The 26,085-nt window shown below is 38.9% G+C and overlaps 1 protein-coding gene across 1 annotated transcript in view; it reads left to right on the top strand.

The window, feature by feature from the left end:
- The window catches only part of LOC103077858 (succinyl-CoA ligase [GDP-forming] subunit beta, mitochondrial), a gene marked incomplete at its 3' end in the record, with an annotated part of 162,089 nt that overhangs the window by 121,849 nt on the left and 14,155 nt on the right, over positions 1–26,085 (top strand). The window contains exons 3-6 of the mRNA XM_007447302.1: positions 13,761–13,860; positions 14,793–14,883; positions 18,836–18,988; positions 20,551–20,640. Of these exons, the coding sequence (XP_007447364.1) occupies positions 13,761–13,860; positions 14,793–14,883; positions 18,836–18,988; positions 20,551–20,640 (434 nt within the window). The remainder of the gene's footprint in view (positions 1–13,760; positions 13,861–14,792; positions 14,884–18,835; positions 18,989–20,550; positions 20,641–26,085) is intronic.

Genomic DNA, 26,085 nt, shown 5'->3' with positions numbered 1-26,085 from the left:
GCATTCCTGTGTCGTGGACATCCCTATCTGTGGTAACAAGTGCCTCAGAGAAGGAAGGGCCAGTGTTGCCTTTACCTTTAGAGAATTCCTCTCTGACATCTGCACCCCATCAACCTGGACTGCTGTCTTTAAAAAAAAAACATGCATAGTAATAAAAAAAAGTACTGAGGGAGTACACTGATAGAGTAGGCTTTGTTTTATTACAAGATGATCAGGTTCAATACATCACAAAAACATTTGATTGTATACACAGTTAAAAGGTTTGTCTGTGAAGCTGTTAATCCATGTGAGCTACCTTATGGGCATAGCCTTTCATTGGACTCAAAATGGGAGGTCTTTCTTGTTCTTGCTATTACTGGGTCATCACTTTTTCTTCATTTTAGTTGACAGATCCCAGAACCCATGGTCAAGAATTCTGGTCAAATTTGGAAGTGGGTGGCTTGCCTTCTCTCTGACCACTGTCGCCTTACCCGCTCCCAACCTCATTCACTCCCGCAAACATGAACTGGTGAGGGTAGTAGGAGGTCATGCTCAGATGGTGTTGGTGGATCTTCAGCTCTGGCCTGAGCCTGTGCTCTGGAATTTACAACTTGTGTGTGATATTGGACAAGGGACTTCAATTCTTTGAATTTCAGTGTTCTGATATCTAGGAATAGTATCTTATGCAGAGGGCTGATGTGAAGATTAAATGAGATGAGGTGTATAAAGTCCTTTGACTAGTTCTTGGTAGATAGTCCTGAAAATGTGATGTCTTTAAGACATATGACAACAGCCTCAACCACCATAGTAACAGTAATAGCAATGGCAGTAATGACACAGAAGGACAGAGAGCCATGTGTCCTAATGCTGACGTACAGAACGCCAGCCAAGCTCTGCGTCTAGCTTGCCTCCCAGCTCATTTTCCCTCCCCTGCAGGCTGCCACAGGGCTGGAACGGACCCAGCATCAGTGCTGGGGGAGGGATGTGCTGTGTTGGTACAAGCCTCAGCCTGCTAATGAGGCCTGAAGTTGAGCAACTCCAGATGGAGTCAAGCAATGAGTTCTCTGCCAGGAAACGTGGCGGATGGACCAGGGCCACTCATTCCAGGCAACAGTCAAGGGTATCGAAAGGGAGATGAGCAAAAAGTAAGGAAACATGCAGACCTTGGAACTAAACAACCTACTATCCAAACGTAAATAAAAACATGGTGTGCATTTGTGGCAGGGGAATCCTATCTGGGATCCAGAGATACTCAGTTTACTTACAAAAGCAATAGTCCATCTGGGAGATGGCAGGAGGACAATGCTAAATGTCTATAGATTTGGGCTTCTCTTGAAGGTATATGACCTTTTAAAACTTGATTTGAGGGCTTCCCTGGTGGCGCAGTGGTTGAGAGTCCGCCTGCCGATGCAGGGGACACGGGTTCGTGCCCTGGTCCGGGAAGATCCCACATGCCGTGGAGCGGCTGGGCCCGTGAGCCATGGCCGCTGAGCCTGCGCGTCCGGAGCCTGTACTCTGCAACGGGAGAGGCCACGACAGTGAGAGGCTCGCGTACCGCAAAAAAAAAAAACCAAACTTGATTTGAACTAGTATGTTCTCATCAACCATGAGCACATTTTATTGATCATTTCTGAATGATTGGAAAAAAGTAAGACATCGGTATCTAAGCACTTATAAAAGTCGGTAAAACTACATTTATTACTTACTATGAAACATTTTTGCCGAATGGACAGCACATTCATCCTTATCATCATCATCTACTATTTACTTGAAACTTAAGACATAAATATGTGAGGATGTAAGCCAGGTATTGTGTTAAGTAACTTTACGTACCTTACATACTCCCTGCCGCCCCCCCTCTCCTGCCAACCCCTAGCATTTAATACTCATAGTAGTTCTCAAAGGTAAGTTCTACTTTTATCAGCTTCATTTCATAGATGAGAAAATTGAGGTTCTGTTATTCTTTGGCCAAGGTCACTCGACTGGCTAGTGAGGAGCAAAACCTGAGTTGTGATCCAGGGCTGTCTACCAGTGGCTCATTAACTTACCAGTATACTCTGATCATCTCCAATATGTTTCCTTCTTTGGGAGGGACTTAAGAGGGATGGTAGGTTTATGTACATAGAAAGGAGATGCTTTAATAATTCCGCACATACATCTGAAGGGCTGAAGGGCATCTCAAGAGGGCACTTGACCCCTTTATGTCCCCCTTAAGGAAACTGGTGACGTGAGCCCCAGTGACTTGTCCTGAATCTCATCGGGACGAATCTTCTTGTTTCTTGCATGGATCAGATGCAACTAATTCTGGAAAGCACAGGTGTGTGAGTCCCTAGGCCCAGGAAACACCATGGCTGGCTTTGAACTGGAAGATTAGTTGCTGTTTTGAGAAGTGGCCTTGTTTTGCCTCTGTTCTCCATTCTGAGTCACACCGCCCATGAAGTGAGGAAGGGGTGGTAAAGCCCAGTGAAGCTGAATGGCAGTGTTCTGTGCACATCTCAGGCACCAGTGTAATCTAATGTGTGATAAACTTGCTTGAAAAATTCACAGAAATAATGCATGTTCTTTGTAGCATATTTGCAGTCAAAAAGAAGAAAAAATTACCAGTAATCTCCTCCCCCGCTCCAAATAATCAGTTAATACATTGGTATATTTTATTCCAGATTATTCCTCAGTATACATATTATATATGCATGTATGCATACATGTACATATATTTAATGACATATTTTCGATTACAGAAAGCTTTTTCCCCCTCCCCCCCACTTAACAATAATATTGTTATTGTTCTTACTAGGTCACATAAACATATATTTTATTTAAATCTGAAAATAGTTTTTCTCTGATTATAAATGGCATAAGCATTTATAAAGCACTTGTAAAAAGTGCAGGTAATATCAGAGCTTTAAAGAAGGAAGTAAAAATCATTTGAAACTTCACCCCCTGTAGATAACTGTTGATGTAGACTTTCTATCATTGCAGACTTTTTTTTAAAGCATTTGTATCTGTATTTTCTAAAGTTTGCAAAAGAGTAATGTAGGTTATAGCTCAGATATGTTTTGGCTTTTGTCTTCTAAATACTTTGTAGTGGTTTTCTTTCAAAAACCTTGGAGGCTTATGGAAAGTCTCCAATCCCAATATGTTAATTTCAGGCAGTGACAGGGACCTTGACAGCCTAGAAAAGCTTTGGGTTAAAGATCGTCATGTTCATCACTCCATCACTTAAGCATCAGATTAAGGCTGGAAGCATCATCCTGGCTTTTCTGGAGGTTGCAAGAATCCCCAGGAGAATTCACTTCCCTTTTCAAAATGGAATAGCCGCACCAAAATACCAGGACAGACATGGTGCAAGGAAACACCTTTGGTGCAACTATTATTGATAGTTTCCCTGAGCTTTCAAAGGATCAGGGCTGGAAAAGTTCATGTTTTAAAATAATTAGTTGTTTTCAAAAAGTTATATATGCTCGTGGTAAACAAACAAACAAAAAAATCCCTTTTTAAGTCAGTACTTTGTATGTCACTGACTCTGACTAGGAATGTTTGGAGCAGGATCCTGATTTGCAGGTCATGGGGTGGGTGGAGGAGAACTGGTTGCTTCTTACACTACCTTGAATAGTCACATATCTGTTGGTGGCCTGTCTATAGGCCAGGGATTGATCTTTGTGCTGAGGTGTAAGAATTTAATATTTTGTTATGTTTAGTTTCAGTGAAAATTCAGTCAGAGATTTAATATCCTCATTGTCAGTGCTGCTCTATTTAGATATTTTGTCCTAAGGACACTGTAGTAATATGCTGTCACAAACAACAATGTATTTCTTGGTTGGGATTTGAGTCACACAGGTATGTGCATTTGTCAAAACCTACTGAAGGGTACATTTCAGATTTGGGCATTTCACTGTATGTAAATTTTATCTCTCGCCAAAAAGGAACTGTAAACAGGTATTAACTTTAGTTACTGTTATGAGTCCTGAAGAGTCTAAGGGTAACTGCACTGATGTCTGCAACTTACTTTGAAATGCATGAAAAAATAAGATGGGCTGTGTTGGATGGAGAGATTTGGGATAAAGCAAATGTAGTTAAATGTTAGCAGTTATAGAATCCGAGTGGTGAGTGTGTAGATGTTTACTTGTTCAACTTTTTTTTATGTGATTGGAAATTTTAATAACAAAATGTTTGAGGAAAAAAACCCAATAATGAGGCTCTTATATGAAAGGGTTAAAGCACAGTCTCTAGAATTATTTTTCTTGCTGAAACATTCTGACTCTACTTCTTGCTAGCTGTGTTACTCTGGATAACTCAACCTCAGTGGAGTTATTTGTTAAATGTGGGTAATGAATACACTTAGCACAAATCTTATTACACAGTAAACACCTAATAAATACTGTGGTTATGATTTCACAGTGCAAAAGAAGTGATGATTATAAATGAATGACCGTATGCTGAGGGCCCACTATGTACCTGGCACTCCTGCTTGGTCATTTCCAGGGGAATGAGGCCATCTCATTCTGCATCATGCTGTGTGTGCCCTTCAGTAGCAACAAACACTAGAGAAGGTGTGAGGGGCATGATTGGCTAAACTGAGTGTGGCTTCATCAAGTGTGACAGGGCCCTCCCCAGCTCTGTGGCTCCTCTTCGGTGTGGCATCTCCTTTGAACTAGAAGGCCCTTCAGGGGAGAGGTGGCATCTGGTTTGTGAGACTTTGTAGCATTCCTGAGTCAATGTTGATTTAATTCATCATAAAAATCGCTCCCTTTGTATATGGCTAAGCCATCCTATTTTGAGCTTATGGACAAAATAGCTACGGACACTTGTCCATAGCTTTATGGACAAGTGTCCGGGGAAATTCATCTAGGGTAGCAAGATCTCCTTCCTTCCCCACAGTGGAATCATGTTTATGCATTATGACAGCCTGTTCCAAACTCTTGATGGGAGGTAAAGAGAAAGGGTCAGGGACCTGAAAAAAGCTGCAGCTGAATTTAAGGGCACTAGCAGTGGGAGATGAAGGGAATATTTTAGGTAGTTCTGTGGATGTGCTATTTACTTCCAGATGTCTGACACCATATTCCTGGAAACTAAGGTGAAAAACAGAGTAAAAAAACTGTGATGGTGAGGGAGAGTGTGGGATACAGAACAAATGTTGGCCACATTTTGAAAGGAGAGGTCGGTCAGTGGGTAGGAAGAATAAGCTTATCTGGTAGCTTTCCAGCTGCCATAATGAAATGTGAATCTTGAGAGTAAATGTGTCCTAGTGATTGGGATTTCAGAGGGTATCCTCATATAGGACTGCTTGCTTGGTCAAGCATGAAACAGGATTTTATTTCTCTGCCACAGTAGTACTAGCTGCTTAAAACCTGCCAGAATTTTCATTTACTTTTCCCAGGTGTGGATGCCAGCTCTTGAGTATTTTACTGTGATTTCGGGTGTAACAATTCCAAACTCAACTCAAAAAATTTTTATTAATTTTTCCCCATGATGTGCATCCTAGAGGGTGCACATCAGCTTGTTAATTCTTTAATTTCTTATTTATAACACTTGGGCTGGCTCATTCCATTATGAATTCTTGCTCAAACCAGGCATTAAAAAAAAAAAAAATGATGCAGGAAGTCCCAGAAGAGACCATCCTAGTTTGAATGCTTCAAAGATAATCAGAAAGGTTGTTCTGAAGACAGTCCAAGAAAGTAGGTCCAGGCTACAATTGTGGCTTCTGAAGTCAGGTATAGATCAGGTTGATGATGAGTGCTCCAATTCTGAGGGATTTAAGTGTATTAGTCCTTATTTGGGAGTGGTTTTGAGGAGGGTGTGATGGGAAGTGAAATTTGAAGTTAGTGCTGATCTTTCAGGCTGTTGAAACTGAACTGTTGAAAATGAAGTTAGTTATCTTAGATATAATAGAACTTGCACTTAAATAAATTGGAAACGATACAAGGAAGGGTAAGAGAAAAGGAGGAAGGAAGGGTGGGAAGGAAGAAGGAAGCAGAGGGGAAGAAAGGAAGGATGAAAACCAAAGAAAGCTGGCATAGCAGGAAAAGGAAAAAGTAATAATTTCTCAGGCCTTTGCAACCCTCAAAAGTCAGCCAAATATAAACTCTTCCTAGTTCACCGAAATTGCATGATTTCATCCTCTAGGATGCAATATAAAGTCCTCCCTGTGTTTAACATTCAAGCAATAGACTTAGATTTCAGGCACAATGAATGGATCAGGACAGGCGATAAAAGAGCAAGACACTGCAATTTAAAACTCAGTGCAATTTGAAAGCTACATAACAGTTTATGCTGGACCACAGTAGATGTGTATATCATGGGAAAGTGGTTCTGAGATCTTTCATCTCCCTTGGGGTGGGTCATTCCTGGTTTCTGCTTAACTCCAGAGTGTCATCCACCACTTTAGCACTTTAAAATGGAAAATAAAAACCTCCTGGTTTCCTTTTTATAGCAACATCACCAAGCCAGTGTTTGGAATTCTATATTTCTGGCATTTAGAATGGTTGCACATTTTAAGTCTGGAAAATGTGTTTATTTGCAGGTTAGGAGGGGGTGGACATATACGTAACTCTTGCTATTATTAAACAACTGCTTAGTTTGAATCTCACTAACCCCTTGGGAGCTTTCACAGCCCTGTGTGAGATTGTACCTGATTGGGGGCTTTTTAAAGACCACTGTGATAAAATTATTGGAGATCTTAAAAGCACTTAGGGCAAAATAACTAAATTTAACAAAGACCATAAATGTGTCTTTTCATTTATATGCTGTTCCTTAGTATAGATAAATAAACTTTTATTGAAGTAGAGGTTTTCTGAAGATCTGAAATAACAAATTTGAGTGCTGAGTCCTTGGCATGCTTTACTGGTTTATTTGAAGTGATGCTATAGTGGTTTCTAATTTAAATAGGTAACTAAGACAGCCAAACAAGTATAAATAGAAAAGCAAAGTAGCCTTTCTTAGCTGTTTACCCCTTGGTGTCTTCACTCCCCAGCTTTATCTGCCTAGAAAACTCACAGCTCTTCTTCTCTTCCTGGCTCTTCTATTCTTTCTCCTGCCCTGCTTAACTTGACACCATTTCCCCTTCTCACTATACTTTGTTCTTGCCACTTGTGAAAGCATTCATATTTTTCAGTAATTCTTTGTTTGTATCTCTTTCCTTCAGTAGATTTTAAGTTTCTGAAGGGCAGTGACTATGACTTCTTTAAATCTTTGAATTCCTGCAGGTGCTCAAGAGATATTTTAAAAGGGAAAAAAGTTTTTCTGCTGCTGTCAGTTTTCTTGCATGACACTTTAGGAAGTCATGTTCTAAGACGATGAGCCATATTTCTTAAAGATCCCTTCTGGAGGCCTCCTCAAGTGTAGGCATCCCTGACCCCACAGATTAAAACTATAAAGACTGATACAGAAAGGAACATGTAAATATTCAAGACAAACCACTATAAATAACTGCCTATATTTGTCTCACATTTTTAAAGTCTCATTTTTATTTTTTTATGACAGCACATGATAATTGCAAAAAAATTGAATCAGTACTGAAAAAAGGTAATGTTCTACCCATAATACCCCTCATTACCTCCTTAAGATAACCTCGTCTAATAATTTGGTTATTGTCCATTTAGATTTCATTATGACTATATAATGATTCACAAATGTGACTTTTTAAATATTAATCATTAACTCAGTTTAAAGCGTATAGTGTCTATGGACATTTCCCCATGTTTATACATAAAGATATACTTAATCGTGGTTGATAGATATATAGTATTGTATCATTTCATCATGTGGATATGTAACATTTGTTTTTCCAAACCCGAATGTCCAAATGCTGATGGACATTTTGGTTGTTTTCAGTGTTTCCCTCTTAATAATTACATTGCAGTGAAAATCCTTGTTTCTGTTGCTGATTTTCACAGAAGTGGGATTGCTCTACCAAAGGGTGTTCTGTGTGCGTTGGACAGATGGACCTCCTAATTGTCTTCGAACATTCCAGGTTTCTTAACTGTCGTGAATTTTTCAGGAGCATGGAACAGATGCCCAGTACTATTCCTTGATTTGCATTGGACTCAGGAGGCTGAGAAGGATTTTGAATGCACTCTGCAATTGGGAAATCAGGGCCTGTTAGGAGAAAGTCTCTAAAGAGTGGAGCTGGTTAGAAAGTTGAGGGGTTCCTGCTAAATCTCTGTGAGTGAGGAAAGGGGGAGGCTGGGCAGCAGGAGCTATAGCTCTGAGGGCACAAAAGCATCAGGTTTCATTGATCCCAGGTCTCTCCTGGAGACTGCGTCCTCTGGGATAGAGACTGTGCTGAAAAGGGAAAAGCTGCCTCACTAGGGGCTCAGCCACTCTGCTTGAGAAGGTCCCCAGAAAGGACCCACTTGTGAGAAGCTGGAGGATCTTTCTTGACTAGAGGAAACTGGTGGTGGTGTGGCCAGTGGACCAGGGTGGCAGAATGAGGACAGCAAACAGGCGGTGGGGCTGATTCCAGACAGTAGCATATGAGAGCATCTCTCAGCAAGTAGAGGGCCAGATAGAGGAATTGACTTAAGTAAGAGAAAATAGGGAATAGACAAGATTTCTAAACATGAAGGTGTGGAAGATCTCAGAATACTAGTAATATTGCTGTGAAAGTGAAAGAAACATCTTTAAATATGAGTGCAGCCAGCCATATATTTGGTGCATACATTTTAAATTTCACAGTCTTTCCAGTTGTCTCTGAAAATAAAACTGTTGTGAGTTTATCTTCGCATATCAGTTTTGGGCATTGCCACCTTTTTCTCCCCTCTTGTTCATCACTGGTTCACGTCAACAAGAGATCCCCTTATATTTCTGTATGATCATGTAGCTTCCAATTGTCTGCTACTGAAGGAGGGATATACCCTGGCCCAGGGTAGGTTCTCAAGCCGCTCATAAAAATGTAAAAAAATATTAATTCTGTTAACCTGCAACAGTTATGGGCTTTGCCTTCTGATTCCTTTATTATCATCTGTGGTAATTTATACTGTGTCAGCTTGGTTAAGGTGAAACTCCGTTTCTAAGAATCCCCTTCCTTGTATATATCAGGTTAGAGTTGCCCAGATTTGGAATTTGCACAGAACTTGAAATGCAGCCATTACTTTGTGATGCAGTGATGGGTAGATGTAGACATGCTGGCAAGAGGGTCCAACTTGTCTTTGTTCCTTTGAGCTCCATGTCTAACTGTTTTCCCAACTGCTGACCTTGCTGATCAACATGGACACAAAGCCATCATGAGATGCGTGGCAACAAGTCCCATACCCTTCTTCACAGATCCTGCATATGCTAGTTGGTGACTCCTCTCATTGGCTGCTTGGTGACTCCTGATCCTCCAGCCTCTACTTTCACACCTTTCCTTTCTCAGCATCTCCTACAAATTCAGCTTTAATTCCTGTAATAAATCCCTTATCCATAACTCACAGTGGTTCTGCTTCCCTCATTGAGCCCTGACTGAACACATCTTTGCCTTAAAAATCAGGGGAAAAAATGAATTTCTTTTTTTTTTTTTTTTTTTCTTGCGGTACGCGGGCCTCTCACTGCTGTGGCCTCTCCCATTGTGGAGCACAGGCTCCGGACGCGCAGGCTCACCGGCCATGGCTCACGAGCCCAGCCGCTCCGCGGCATGTGGGACCTTCCCAGACCGGGGCACGAACCCGTGTCCCCTGCATCGGCAGGCAGACTCGCAACCACTGCACCACCAGGGAAGCCCGAAAAAATGAATTTTTAATATCTAGTTTTCCTTTATCATTCTTTTCCTTCAAACATACCACAAAATACTGTAGAAATGCTATTGATGTTCATAAATGCTTTTCATCATCTGTGACTGTTTCCAGGATATGTTGAAGTTACAAATGTTACAGATGTTATTATTAGTAATGTATATCATTAATCCCTACTATACATAAAACAGTAGAGATTTCTGGAAATTTCTTCTTTTGAAGAAACTTGTTCTGAAAAATTCTTTTTATCAAGTGGCTTCATTTGCAGAAGATTTGTTTAATGTCCTGTGGTTGCAGTCTTAAAGTATTAGACATTTTTTAAAATAAATAAATTTATTTATTTTTGGCTGCGGTGGGTCTTCGTTGCTGCGTATGGGCTTTCTCTAGTTGCGCTGAGTGGGGGCTACTCTTCGTTGCGGTGCGTGGGCTTCTTATGGCGGTGGCTTCTCTTGTTGCAGAGCATGGGCTCTAGGTGTTGGGGCTTTAGGAGTTGTGGCTCATGGGCTTTAGAGTGCAGACTCAGTAGTTGTGGCTCACGGGCTTAGTTGCTCCGCAGCATGTGGGATCTTCCCAGACCGGGGCACGAACCCGTGTCCCCTGCATCGGCAGGCGGACTCTCAACCACTGCGCCACCAGGGAAGCCCGAGAAAGCATTATTTTAATGCAGCTAATAGAGGTGAAATAAGACCATGCCTCAGAGGGGTTTTTTTAGGCTTTCTTAATGGCTATAAAGTTTGTTCTCTTAAGTGATAATGGTATTTGAAAGTCTTACGTATCTATTAAGTTTATCAAATATGTCTCTATAGTGCTTTTTTCTCCTAAAATATATATGAATCATAGTAAACTGGTTTGCATCAAACCCAATAGAATTCTGTCCATGAGCACTGCTTATTATCAGAAACTCACCAGTAAAGGAAGAGAATAAAGTGAATGTATTGCATGTTTAGGCTGCTGCATGTAAACGTACCAGTTAAGAGCAGGGAATTTGGAGTTATACAGACCTGGGTTATACCAGTAATATGGTTATGAATGTATAGATGCAGTCCATTTCTGTACATCCATTTCTGTACAAAATTACTGGAGGAGAGTCCTCCCCACCGTCTCTTTTTAGCTTTATATCCTAAAACACAGTTAACTCATCTGTGTATTCATGCAAATATGGAATTTCCCGTATGGATATTCTTTTGTAGTTCTGTTTGGGAACAGAGAGGTAACGTTAAAAAAACAAACAGAAATTTGTACAAGTTTTTGGAGAAATCAGATCTTTAAATAAAATGGAAACAGTGACATTAAGTGTGAATCCACTTGGTAAATACTGAATGAAAAAACGAGTTACCGTTCAGAAGGATTTGGCCACTTAATTTTTAACACTTTGAGTAAATAGCCACATGAGTTAAATTACTTTATGTGAGTTTCCCTCAACATGAGACAAACTTATTTTACTTTGGGCTACTGACCTGCTGTACTGATTTAGTGTTTGAGATCTAAGCGGAAGAGATGATTGTAGTGAACTTCTTTTTGGCCTGGGGTGTAAGCTGCAGAAGATGTACCTAGATTTGATATAATCTTTTTCTTTCCCTTTTTCTATTTGCCCCAGTGTGTGGCTTTACAGTCTCCAACGTGGTTGCTTGGTCTACCAACTGTAGACCAGGTTGGAATCCTTTAATACGTGATCGGTGGTGATATGAATAACTGAAAACACTTCATTGAGCCTACAACTGTTTCTGTGTCTTGATGGTTAGTGCCTAAAGCTTATCTAGTCAAACCTGTGTAACACCAGTTAACATTGCCCATTTAGGTAGTCTGCATGACTTTCAAGTTTTGCTGTTGGAAAGCTTGGAGAGGAAAGCATCTCTTTTTCTGGATGACGAGGATATGAAAAATGATATTGGCAATGGAATGCTAGTTATCCTTTTTAAAGAATTTGAAGAGATCACCATTAAAAACTTAAGTAGACAGCAAAAAGTGTTTTTCTACTTGATGTCTTCAAAAGAGAAATTGGAAATGTCTTTCTGTATTCTACTTTTTTGCTTCATTGCTGAAAATAATTATAACGATGATGGCTATCATATTTTGACTCTTTTTTTTAATGTGCCAAACTTTGAGATGAGTACTTTACCTACTATTTTCATTTATTCTTCACATCATTCTAACACTATAGATTATTTTTGTTTTGACTATTTTATAGATGGACGTGTTACTTTTACCTTTCTGAATCTCATTCTCCTCTTTATAAATAAAGGGATAGGCAGAGTTGGAGATTTTAACTAAGTCTGTTTTTCTTCAAAGTCCTTGATCTTAATACTACTCCTACATGCAATAGCCTAAATATGCAATAAATTCATTTTATTTGGTTCCATTCCTGGTGAGTTTCTGATAATGAGTGGTCACCATAGCTTGTCTTCTACTCAATATGATGGGAACTAGTTTATTTTAAGACATCGTTTGACTGATGTTGTTATGGTTCATACCCTGGGCAGAAACTATTGTCAGAGGTTATAGAGGGCAGCAAAGAAGGAACTATGTATACTTCTGAGAGAAGGTAAACCCTGGTTTTCTGAGTGTGCGCAGATATAGGAGGGAAGACCAACCAATAAGACAATGAGCCTTAATAATCTGATAATATCAGCTAGAGTGACTACCTTACCCAGTGCCTTCATAGTGTCACATCCTTCCGTAGCACCCCATTGCCTTCATGATAAAACCTATGGCTCCTTTTCTTTGAACCGTTGCCTGCTTGCCTACGAGTAACAACAATGATGGCCTACGAGTAACAACAATGATGGTCGTAATAGTTGAAATAACCAACAATTGTGGACCTTACATGAGTGGTTGCAGATTCCGACAATTTTTACCATCTCAACCTTTTGGTTCCTCACAATATAGAAAGGTAATAAATGTAGTAACTGATCGTGGCAATACTCTTTCATTAGTGAGTTTTTAGGATTTGCATATATTTTCTAATTTAATTCTTAAAACAACCCTCAACATTGTTTCATAATTGAGTAAACTGAGTCTTAGAGACATTAAGTAACTTGCCCAGTATCACACAGCTGGGCAAGGGATGAAGCCTTGATTAAAACCTGGGTCTGTGATTCTAAACCTGGTGTGCTGAACCAGAAAACCGTTAGAGCCGTATCGGAGATTGTCTGACTTAATTCTCTAATTTCAAACAAAACTTGATCACAAACAGAGAATGCCAAGTTGTGGCCTGAAGATGTGTACTCTTTGATTTATTAAATGCATTTGATTTGGGGGCTGACTTATTTTTCTTTTTGTTGGTTGGGTCGGGGAGCATTCCTGTTGGCTGAGAGCGCCTTCTCTATCACTGGGCTGCTTCACACATCCAGCTTTCCCACCAGCCCTGTAAAGATATTTGAGTTTATAACTTTGGTCTCAAAGGTCAAGAGCAAACAGCTCACCCTTTCCTTGAGTGTTTTGAGAAACAAAGATTCCACAACCACTTTCCTCTGGGATGTTCTGTTACTCTGCCAACATTGAAAAAATACTGCTTACTTTTAGTTTTAATCCATTTCCTCCTCCCTTGCCCAGCCCCACTGATACATAGAACAACTGCTCAGAAAACCGTTGATTTCCAAGAATACAGTTCTTCAATACTCCCTTTGCATCTTGTCTTTAATAAACCTTTCCCCCACGTAAACCAGCCTTCCCTTTGACATCTCAGATGGCTGACAGGTAGTTAACTCCTCTGATTGGCAGATTGGTGTCTCTGCCACATGGAAGTGTGTTTACACAGTAAAATTAATACTTCCAGCCTGGATTTATTTAGCATCTTCTGACACTCAGAAGAGCCAGGGAACACATGCCTTGCTCTCCCTTGGGATGGTTGAGTATTAGATTAAACTCGCAGGAAATATTTGAATGTCCTTAATAAACAGACTTTGTATTTAGGCACATTGATGTTTTTTGAAGTTCTTTATTGCCTTCATTTTCAAAGTCGGTTTGAGAGAGCTTTTACCAGTCACTTTTGGAAGTTATGTCATTACCACTTCGCTTGTTGCTTAAAAAAAAAGAATTGTAAATCAACTACTAACTCTGGATTTTCTTTTGCAGATGCAAAAGAAATTGTTTTAAAAGCCCAGATCTTAGCTGGAGGAAGAGGAAAAGGTGTCTTCAGTAGCGGTTTGAAAGGAGGCGTTCATTTAACGAAAGAGTAAGCCAGGAGGTTTTAATTCCTTGTCTTTGGGCCAAGCAGTTATGGAAGATCCTGCTCATGACTGAAAGTAGCACCGAGAAAGAGGGCTGGGGTGGGACTAGGAGCAGGAGGTGGCACATAAAGGAAGTAAATTACAGGTCGAGGGCTCTGGCAGTGCCTTAGCTTCCCTTCTCCTCCCACAAAAGGATTTTTGTTCACTAATTGGTGGAAACTTGACGCTCCTGTTCTAGACAATCAGTGGTTCATCATGTTTGATATGGTACCACTTACAAATTAAATGCTGCTTCTGTAATGCCAGTCTCCTACTCAAGAACCTGCGGTGGCTTCCCATTACCAATGGCATCATTGGTCCCTCCTGTCTGATAGTCTAATTCTTCTTTTATCTGAACCTGTCTGATCAGCTTTATATCCTATGTCTCCACACACTGAACACTTTCCTCTCCTCTCCTGTCACATACCTTTCATGGTTTACTTTGATCCTTCCCTTTCCCTTTATCCCCATCTTTGGTCTTACTTCCCAGATTGCCCACTATCCAGTATTTGTTATTCAGCTCTTATCTTAGTCTGCTATGCATTTCAACATTGTGTCTCTACTATGACTGTAACTTATTTGGGGGGAGAGGATAGCAAATGTAAGCAAGCTTCTTTTTGTTTCCCTTCCCTCCCTTCCCTTCCCCTCCCCCACTTCCCTCCTATTGTTTCATTCATTCATTCATTCATATATATTTTGCACTCAGTGAGCCTCTGGTACAGTGCTAGGCACCTAGTGTATGAGCAGAAAGCACCATGGATTCTATGAAGGTGGACGTGGGCCCTGGGCACAGTGGACTTGGGGATATAATACAGACTCTGCTTTAAAATGATTTTCAACAGAGACCTTGACTTTCTTTTCTTTCTTCTCTCTCTCTCTTTTTTCTCCTCTCTCTCAGTCCTAAAGTTGTGGGACAGCTGGCTAAACAGATGATTGGGTATAATCTAGCAACAAAACAAACTCCAAAAGAAGGTGTGAAAGTTAACAAGGTAATGTGAATGCTTTTGGTCATTTTCTGTGTATGTGTTAAAAAAAAAGAAAATAAAGCCATACTTCAATTTTGACAGTATCAAATGAAGCAGTGCACTTTGGTAACGTGCCATTTTATTTTTTAAACCTCACATAGTTAATTCTGCGTGTGATGTAACTTCAAGGAGAAGTGAAAAGGATTCTAAAGTAGTAATAGTGTTTATTGTCATCAGCATTTAGTAAAAATGGGTAGTGATTGAAATAATACCTTTTTCTTTCAGAACACAGGCACGATTCTGTTTAAAGCCAAAAGACCTTGGCATAACAGCTCCTAGACTCAGTGACAGACATTCTCTGCTCCCTCGCAGCCCCACCCTCATCCTCAGTATATCAGAATTACTGTACGCGTTACAGTTGTTTTTCTGTGTGCCCCTATAACTTACTTTAAGATTGTTACCATTTTGACCCACTGTTCTCACTGGGAATATGTTTTATTAGTGAGGTCTCTTGAGACACCCAAGTGTGTATAGGGCACATACGTGTATACATACACATACAGAGAAAATAAAGCCGAGAGCAAAGTGGCCTGCCTCAGCCATGAAATTGTGAGTGGCAGAGCTGAGGCCAGAGCCTGACTTACCACGAGAGCGTCTGTCTTGGTCCCGAAAAGGACACTGAGCTGCAGGGAGATGGAGATACTGGAGGGTCATTAGCTCTGTCCCTCTAAGAACACAGAGCCTTTCTAAATGTTGAGGAAGCCCACAAACAAGATTGGTTCTGGTTATTTCGCTTTCCCACTGCCTCACAGGTAGATGCAAGAACTGTTTACATCTTAAAGTGGCTTTTTGAATTTATTTTTGTTCAGCCCAGCGTGGTACTTTTCTTTTCCTTTTTAAACTGGTTATGAGCCTTTACCTGTGTAACGTCTTCAAAATTTGTCCCCAGAGGATATGATTAGTAGTTTTGTTTGTAGGAATTTGTTACTTTATATGGACACATGGGGTTTTAGATTAGAGTTTGTGATACCTTTAAAAAGCATATAAAAATACACAAAAGAAGATTCACACTATATAGATATGCATAAAATTAGTTTTGTAGATCCGTTCATGAAATACTAGAGATAAGTGCATTCTTGTGAATTGAGTCATTGCCAGGAAGCTACCAGAATGATTTATTTGTAAGTGTTTCTTTTCCTGATTGCAAAAGTGATTAACATATGTAAAAAATTCCAATAATACAGAAATATAAAAATTAGAAAAGTAAAATTTCCCTCTATTCTCACCCCTTAATTGCCATGCTTTGTTTCTGTCCTTTTTCTCTGTAAAATCTGTATTACCACATTTTGTAACAGTATTATTATATACAACTTTAAGGAACATGCATTTTTAATTTATGGAATCTTTGACATCAGTCAGAAGTTCCCAGATTATAGAAACTTTAGATTTCTGAGTTTCTTCAAGAAGCTATTTAAGCACATTACATACATCGATTCACATTGGGTTTTTTTCCCTAAGTCTGTGTTTGTGGTGTGTTCCTTGGGATAGTAATAGGGGAGGTGAGACAGTGCTACTCATCATGTGCTCCATGAGTCAGTACCCTTACTGTTTACTGTTTCCACAAAGAGATTAAGTTCAAAAACTGCGTACACTGTTAATCCTATCTCATCGCTGTCCTGTTACACATAGTTTGTACACTGGCTCTCATCCACAGACTACAATTTGAGTAGCATGATATATAAAAAACAAAACAAAATGAACAAACAACAAAAAAAATGAAAAACAGGTTCATTGGTCAAATAGGGTAAAGTATGTTTAAAAGCTTTCCATACCGGAAAACTCCAAGAAAAGGCTGTGTTGATGATACTGTTTCTGTCAGTCACAGATGAAGACTGTTGAAATGTATCTAACTGAACTTCTCATGGCATGAGTGTTGATGGAGTCCATTTAGATTCTCTCTGTAACAATTCCTAAAGTATTTTAATATCCTGGCTCATAGGAATGGCATCTTAATGTCAAAAAACTGGTCTGTATATAAAAATTTCTTGAATTATCTATTGACAATCATCATTTTCCTGAGAATGTTTTTTTGAAGAGTGATGGGTTGTTTCTACCAAGCAGGAGCTGTTTGAGGCAGCAGCTGGTCTTTACAAATAGAAATTTGATGGAATGCAGGGCATATCTGTCAGCACTTTAGAAGATTAAGAATAGGACTCTTGAATGACACTTATCCTAAAACGTTATAACGTTGTATTGCTTGTCAGAATAACTACTGAAAGTTATTAAATCTGGCTCGCTAGACTAGCTCTGTATTAGAAAGTGACTTGAAATCAGAATGGTTCTATGAAAATCCTAACACCGTGTGCCAAGAAATATTTCTTACAAACTCATGAGCTACCATTTATGATAGAAGAATCATTATGAAACCCCTTATAAGGTACTTTATTTTTGACCAGTCATAAATTCCATAAAGGTGTGAAAAGAAGGAGTTCTGTATTCATTATGTTATAGCTTTCTAGGTCATCATATATTTATCACATTTCATGTGACTTAAAAATTAATGCTTTTGTGGCTTCTGGGTAGGTAAAATCTAATGTTACTTAATCAGTAACATTTTTTGTGAAACGTATTACTGAACTTTTAGAAAAAGCAATGTATGTGATTTTATTATTTTTACTTGTAGTACTGATTCTTCATGGATATTCTTATTTTCTTTTAAAAAACATCCAAGACATCTGTTACTATTTTTGTTGGGAGTGTTGCTACAGCCTCTCTCTCCAAGGAAATTTAATAGTACTTATCAAAATTTTAAATATGAACAATATAATACTTAGCCATTTTACCTTTATATACCTTGACCACAGGGATACTGAAACAATGGAGCAAAGTTATATGTACAGAAATAATCACTGAGGCAGCATTTTAGAAACATGGGTCCACATACATTGTCATCAGGGACATGGTCAAATAAATATTGATATATAAGTACTGTGTAGTCACAATGAAGAGAGAAGACCTTGTACAATCCAAGTTGTAGTATTAAGATTAAGAACAAAAAGGAAGAAAGAAAGGCATTCAAGCATGTATGATATGTATCTGTGTGCAGGAGATTCCATGACTAATGCTTACAGACGCATAGGGAAGAGGTAAAAGTTAGTAGTGGTGTCTCCTGGCAGGGTTGCTTCGTGCCTCTGTTGAGGTCGTGCAGAGCAAAATGACACCTGTCTGGCACATGTGTGGAGAAAGAAATCCTTCCATCTGATTTGCCTCCTGCCCATTCATGGTCTTGGAATATGACCACATCCTCATAGAGGAAGGGATGACTTTTTCTGATTATCACAGAAGTTCCATATGGACTCGTGATCACTCTGACTACTGGGGCTCAAGGGGTGTGTATGTGCAGCAGGGAGCTGCTTTCACTGTCTCCTCTGTATACTTTTAGTATCGTTTGCATTATTTTCAAACAAGCAAATATTATGTTTGTAATTTAAAAGAAAGTATAAATTGAAATAAAAATACAGTGATCCAAGAGACAGAAGTATTCAAACATAGGAAGCATCAGACATACCATAAAAAGAATCCTTCTTTGGCAACCAAACTTGGTTTTCTACCAGTGCAATCTGAGAAAAATCAGTGTAGTAATATATATGTACTGTTAATGTCTCAAATTAAAATAACAGCTGCTTCCCTGGAGTTTTTCTTAAGTGTCAGGGTTTCCGAAGGAAGAAGAAAAAGAAGATTAAAGTGGGAAGGTTCCTTGAGGCAAACCGAATACCTGTCACTTGAACAAGTTATCAGGATCAATTAAGGAGGTGAAAATGGGCCCTGTGCACCATGAGAGCAGCACTGGCAAATCTCACTGGGTTTAAAGACCTTGAAAATGAAGCTGTTTGATTTGTGTAGCAAGTTTGTATAGATTTCCCAGTGGAAATCAGTTTGATGCTGACTTAATTTGACTTTTTCACTAATGTGGTAGGTGATGGTTGCTGAAGCCTTGGACATTTCTAGGGAAACCTACTTGGCCATTCTGATGGACCGGTCCTGCAATGGCCCTGTGCTGGTGGGCAGCCCTCAGGGGGGCGTTGACATTGAAGAGGTGGCAGCTTCGAATCCAGAACTTATTTTTAAGGTACGTTTAGATTCCTGACTATGCTCTGTTCATTATTGATTGTTGCTGTACAACCTGTTAAAGATTTAGTGTGGAGTCTGAGCCAGGTAGACTGTTCCTGGGATTTAAGGCATGAAGATATTGAGTCCTTTTTCTTACTGAGTGTCCAGTTGAAGGTTGGGTAGATACAAAGTATGTGCTTTTCAAGGTCTTTTTCTTTGCTTTTTTCCCCTCCCTTTGTTTTTTCCTCCTTCTTGCCTTTTCTTTCCCCCTCATTTCTTTCCATCCAACTTGCCCCAAGAATTAACCAATGGAAGATGACTGTGATATTTCCATTTCCTCTTGGTTAACTCTACCCCATTTAACAGTATACATGACCCAGAAATTCTCTCCTAGGAAATCAGATGTGAACTAGAGACTGCCTTGATGTCTTTCAGTCAGTACTGGTAATGAATCCTTCTAAAGGCCAGATTCCATCAGTTTGTTTCAATTCATTAAATCTTGTGTGTGGGTTTTTGTTTTGTTTTGTTTTTGATATTAGGATGAGTTACTAGCCAAAGAGACCTGAAGTCAAATCCTAACTAGCCAGTACATTTCTCAGTGTCTCTAAGCCTCATTTTTTGAATGAGTAAAATGAAAATGGGGGTAATTCCCACCCCATAGAGTTGTGAGGATTAAATGAGGTGATGTATATAAAGTGCTTATCAACCTACCTCAACTACAAGAAGAAAAACCTAAGGTCTTTAGAACTATAATCCCAGCTTTTAATTCTGAGCTCTTAGTGTCGAAAAGAAATCACAAAAAAAATTTTTAGCAGAAACATTCATTATTCCTTTTAGAAAGTGATTTTTTTCCCTTCAAAAAGCAAGGATTTTATTTCTTGAAACTCTTCATTTATATAAGGTAGTAATACTTCGGAGATTGGATTTAAAATATTTTCACCAATTTTACATATTTAAGTTAACTACTTTGGAAGTTAAATTGAGACTTTACATGGTGGCTTACCAATAATGCCTACCCATTTTTGAAATTAACATGATTTAAAACAAACCATTTCCATTTGTTAAGAGAATACATGAAATAATATGTATGAACAGCACTCAGTATCTTGGAGGGAATGGCCCTTTGTAGAACTAGGGTATTATTAATAATTATCATCATCAATAGAGTGTTTAAATCATAAGGTAATATTTAACCTGTATAAGACAAGCTCTAAACTTAACAGCAGTATTAGGCAGGAAAAACTTACTTTGGAAGGCTTCCAAAAAATGTCGTAAAAATTAACTGCCTAAGTGTTCGTCACTGCCATCTGTATGGTAATTAAAAGTGAAAACTGGCCGCCAATTGTCTTGTCAGCATGCCACCCTGAAGAATTATATAGTTTTCGGAAAGGCTGTTTTATAGATGGTCTGCTAATTAAAATATACCCTATGGGCAGCTGTGGTGGCCCAGCTCAGAGATCTCTGGAAAGGTGCCACACTTTAATTACTCATTTGCAAATAAATACTAAGTATTTTCTTTTGAGGTTGTAAATCTTTTCATTTAACTGTCTGAATTTTGCTCATTTGATTCATTTTTATTAGGAGCAAATTGACATTATTGAAGGGATAAAGGACAGCCAAACTCAGCGGATGGCCGAAAATCTAGGCTTCTTTGGGCCTTTGAAAAACCAGGTACCTGAGCAATTGGAGGCCGGTGTGTCTGACTTGTTTCAGAAAATGTTTGGGAACTTGCTAATTGCCTCTAATGTTTGTGATTATCAGGAAATAGGGTAATTTATTGTTTTCTTTTTTTCCCTCTAGTTGTTTATAATGAAAAAATAATTTACCTGGTGTTCCAAAGAGGATGTTTATGACATGTGTGTTTATATATATATATGTACTGATATATCAGTATGTATGTGTGTGAGTGTGTCACCTGCAGACACATGCACTTTGTTATGTATGTTGGTCTCTTTGTCTTTTTGGTAGCGTTGCAGCTCCAGCGCATGAATTATAAGAGGCAATATAGTGGTTAGAAGCACAGGCTGTAGAGTCAGGCAGTCCTGAGTTTGAATCCTGTACTGCTGCTACCCAGTACGTGTGATTCAGACCATCTGAACGTCACTTTCATCATCTGTAAAATGGGGTGGTGAAATCCTAACTGAGAGGTTTATCATGAGGATTGAGTAACATGATGTGTGAAAGTGCATATTCAATACTCCAGAAAGGTCAGTTATTATTGTCATTAATAATATACATTACTTAACTAATTGCTATTCTTTCATAGCTAATGGGCATTTGAGATGAATGTTAATGGCACAGAGATGATATTTCACTGAAAACAGCTTAAATTGTGCCAATTTAGTAATTATATCCCTTGGTTTCAAAGACAGAAAAATCACCCTCTGAGCTATTAAGGGAGGAGTCTGTCTTGAGCATCCCAGTCCTGCACTGCCCTTGGTCCTGCCCTTAGAGCCTGATTTTATGTCTACGTAGGCAAGCTTCCTTATCTCACAATTAAATCAGAAGAATTTACTGGCTATTGTTTTCCTCTTCCATTACTTAGAGGAGCCACCTTGATAACCCTTCATCCTCTTTGTACATGCATATGTGTGTGTGTGTGTGTGTGTGTGTGTGTGTGTGTGTGTGTGTGTTGTCCTAGAGCTCTAGGATTGTTATAGTTTCCTTTAATTTAGTTGGGTAACGTTCCTCCAGTAAAACAGTCAGTTGTGCACTCTTCTTTTTCCTGCCTTTACTTTTTCTTTTGATTGATTCTATCTCTAGAAGTTTAAAGGGTAACAGTAAGGCAAGTCCTAGAAGGGTGAAGCAGAATAAAACTTTAAAATATATTTGTTTCAATTAGAGAGAACAGCACTTACTTGAAGACTGGAGAAAAGGCTCCAGTGGAAAGCTAAAGGTTCAAAATGGTAGTAGGAAACAGAATCATAGGGGACTAAACCTCAGTAGGAAATAGAAGGGGCCAGGCTTCAGTGGACAGTTAGAGGAATTAATTGTCATTTCTGAGACTGGCAAAGAGACACCAGGTTAGTGACCTGCTGAAAGAGAGATAATGGAGGATTTGTGGGTAAGGGCTGCAGTGGTTGGTTTCACTTCCTGAGTATGAGGCCACTAACTATATTAGCTGATCATTTGAGATTTATTTAATGGCTTTTTGTGTCTGGGTGGTGGTCACGGAGAGCCACTCTCCATGTAGTCACTGTGTTCTAGCCACACTGTCCTACAGTCAGTTCCAGAATGTGCTCAGTAACCCTGTTTACATCCTCTGTACCCCTTTGCACATCTGTATTTCTCTTGGACATTTGCAGTCACCTTTGCTGGATTCTCATCCGCACCACAGCAGGGACTTGGTGAATCTTGCTTACTACTGTGTTGCCAACAAAGTGCTTGGCAAATATATTAGATGCCCAAGAAACATCTATCATATGCGTGAATAAGTGAAATAACACATCTAGGATGTCCACTTGGAAGAGATTCCTAGGGAGTCAGGGATGGGTAGCTGTAAGTGACAAGAGAATAAATTTGGAGTGGATAAAATCCGCTGACCACATGGCTTGAAAACTCAGGAGGTAAACATAACAGAGTTCTAGAGAAGGCGATAATAGTATTATGTACACCATCAGTCCCTCCCCCAACATAATGTAAGACACAATTAAGTTATTTATAGCTCTTAAATGACTGAATCATGTTTTCCCAGTACCCTAAACACTCTAGGTTTTAAGTGAGTTATCTATGGAAGGAAGATGAACATGCAGGTTCTCAGGGGTCATTAGTAGCTATATTGTCATTATATTTTTGACTTAATATACTGAGGAAAGTAAAGAAGTGTTTAAATCAGGTTTTTTTTTTTCCCTTTTTTCATTGTTGTCTCTATGAAAGGCTTTAAATCTTCATTTGTCCAGCAAAGTTGGACCAAGGTCATCTGCTGACCCCTGGCGAACAGAGGTGTTAACTAGCCATTGTTTCCTAGGGGCTCAGAGGGCAGTGGTCAGCCTTCTGACAGTGAACACAGCAGGAGCGGGTGTGAAGGAGAGAGAGAGATCTCAGCTGTAGTTGTGTCCAGATTTGTTCATCTGGGGCCCCCCGTTTATATTTGTACAGTAGAACGTGGAATGCATGGCATAGCAGCACGGGGAAGTTTTGGAGCTGTAGATTTAGGGATCTCTGCTTTACAGTGCTTCCTCCAGTCATGGGGCTCAGTGTACTGTGAGCAGACGAGCCACCTGATAGGAGAAAACATTTATTTAAATGATCAGCCATTGGTGATCTTTTGATAAAGAAATGGTATCTTAGAGGCCCCTCGACTCAATGTGACTTTGAAAGTTACTTGATTTTCATTTAGGATGTGGTTTCGGCCTTTGGAGGTGCCTCACTCATGGACAAATGACATATAAAATGATTCTCATAAAATTATTAATATCTTTCCTGTGACTCATGCCTGTTGTCTCTAAAATATGATGTATTAATATTAGGTTTAACCAAAAGTAAACATCATCCTACGTAAAAACCTACCAAGTATATGTTCCTGGTGAAAATACATTTCAGCAAGAGCTGACTGAAAAGACTGAAGCCGTGGGAAAACTGAATATGACTAAAATCCGCAAGTTCCTCAAGCATCTCTTATCATCTATACTATTCATTTCTAAAATCATAGGCACCATGAATTGGTAGCATGTGCCTCTAGGATTTAAGCTGATGAAAATATCCGATAAACCAAGTTAATACAAGCTCATTAACCCTTCTGGGTGTGGTTTGTACCTGTGGCTACCTTTAAGAACCATATATGAATGTTGATGATATTAATTCCTGGAGTGCAAGAGAAGTTTTTCAAAAATTTTTTTAACCTGTTAAAACATTTTTGAAGACATTGGTAAATTTGTCAGGGTTTCATGTATATGGCCCTCACGATATTTGATGTTAGGCATTTAATTTTTTTGATTGCTTAACAAATAACCGTAAAATAACATTAATTGTGGCAAAAAAGAAACAAAACTAATATTCTGTACAGCATGGTTACTGAGGAAGTAGGTGGCAGTGGCAAGCTGGCTGACTGCACATTTACTAGCAGGATGTTTTCTTTGAGTGTGTTTAATCTGTTTTTTAAATTTGAACACATTTAGAAAGCAGGAGAGCCAACTCAACTTGCCACAGGCCTTGCCATTTCCTGTTATTACTCCTGGGCAGACTGACGACGCTTTGCCTGGAGAGCCTTTGTAGTAATTTGGTGTACAGCCTCTGGAATAAGGCACGTTCTGTTTCCAAGCCAGGCTGGATCTCCCTTGTGGATATTACCACACAGATTTTATAACATATACCCCTGGTAGGTGTTACAGCATAGATCTAGTCATGCTTCAAAAAATGTTTATGGTCCGCCTTTACACAATAATAAACAATTGTAATAACGAATGCCCCCCGAGTGCTGTGTTAATGTATAACTACAATGGCAGTAACATGAGAAAAGTCAGGCTTCATGCTAAGCTAGGTTAATATAAGCTTTAGAAGTTTTAAAGCAACCCGGGTGTTCATAGACAAATAAATGGGCAAAAAAAATGTAGTATATACATACAATGGAAGGTTGTTCAGCCTCAAAAAAAAGCGAGATCCTGACACGTGCTGCAGTGTGGATGAGCCTTGAGGACATTTTGCTAAGTGAAATTAGCCAGTCACAAAAAGACAAACATGTATCATTCCACTTATATGCGGTATCTAGAGTAGTCAAAGACTGGTTGTTAGGAACTGGGGGAGGGGAGAATGGGAAGTTGATATTTAATGGGTATGGAGTTTCCGTTTTCAGGATTCTGAAAAAGTTCTGGAGCTTGGTTGTACAACATTGTGAGTGTACTTGACACTGATGAACTATACACTTAAAAATGGTTGAGTTTGTGAATTTTATGTTATGTGTATTAAAAAAAAGTTTTAAAGTAGCTGGGATAAGATCTTATATATGTATGCACACAGAAGTTATTTCTATTATGCAGTGTATCCTTATTATTAAATTAATGATTATTTCAACCATTATTTATTGTGTTGACTCTGCACAGAGGCTGAATAACTGTGGTGGATGCCGTGGTGCCCAGGGTAGACATCATGCCTCTCTTATGCAGCTCACATTGCACGCTCATATTGATAACCTGGAAAATCCTAAAAATACAAAAAATATTCAGCAGTGAGTCACTTATCTGCTCTACACTGTAACTCAAATAAAATCTGTTTGCATTTATAAAAATACAGTAAACATTAAATAAAGAAAATCTTTAAAAGTTTTTGAAAAAATAATGGTAGAATTGTGAGGGTGGGACCAACCTTTTTCAAGTCCGGCACAAAGCCAGAAGCCAAGAATGACATTATTATTATGAAATTTCCATGCAGCAGAAGTAACAAAAACATGGGCAAAAGGTAAATGTTAAAGGGCAAAAATATTTGCAGTTTATATGAGACTAAGAGCTAAATTCCTTCATGTAAAAACGCCTCATATAAATTAAAATGAGAAATACTAAAATCTCAACAGAAGAATCGGCAAAATTCACAGCAGAGGAAATACAGATGCTTCAATATAGAGAAATGCTCAGATTCATTTACAGTAAGAGCGATTCAAATTAAAACCATATATGAGGTACCCATTTTTACCTAGCATTCTGAAAGATCCAGATAGCTGATGGTTGTGAGTAGAAAAACAACCTCTATGATGCTGGTTTTTAGAAGAGGACATTAGTGAAAGCTTTTACCAAGAACAATTTAATAAAATCTTTTATTATGTAAAATGCTCACCCATTTTTGTTCCACTCCAGGGAATATATCCTACAGATGTTTAATCATATGTACGATATATATGTACAGATATAGGTAAGGCAGCATTTGAAGTAACGTCAAACTACTGGAAACCAAATGACCATTATTTAAGAGACAGGTTAAATGAATTATGATACATCCATACAGTAAAATATCATGCAGCCATTTACAAGATTGCTCTCTTTGTGTTGCTGATGAAGGCCCTCTGAAACCTATTAATAAAGAAACAAGATATAGAACCAAGTTGGGTTTCTTAAAAAAGATGAATGCAGAGTGTGTATACTTGCATATGCATAGCTGTATCTCTCTCTCTTTTTTTTTTTTTTTTTT

Source organism: Lipotes vexillifer, unplaced genomic scaffold (assembly GCF_000442215.2).
Source record: "Lipotes vexillifer unplaced genomic scaffold, Lipotes_vexillifer_v1.1 scaffold1571, whole genome shotgun sequence".
Classification (NCBI taxonomy): Eukaryota; Metazoa; Chordata; class Mammalia; order Artiodactyla; family Lipotidae; genus Lipotes; species Lipotes vexillifer.
Note: the sequence above shows the minus strand (reverse complement) of the source record. Positions and strands in the feature narration are given on the sequence as shown.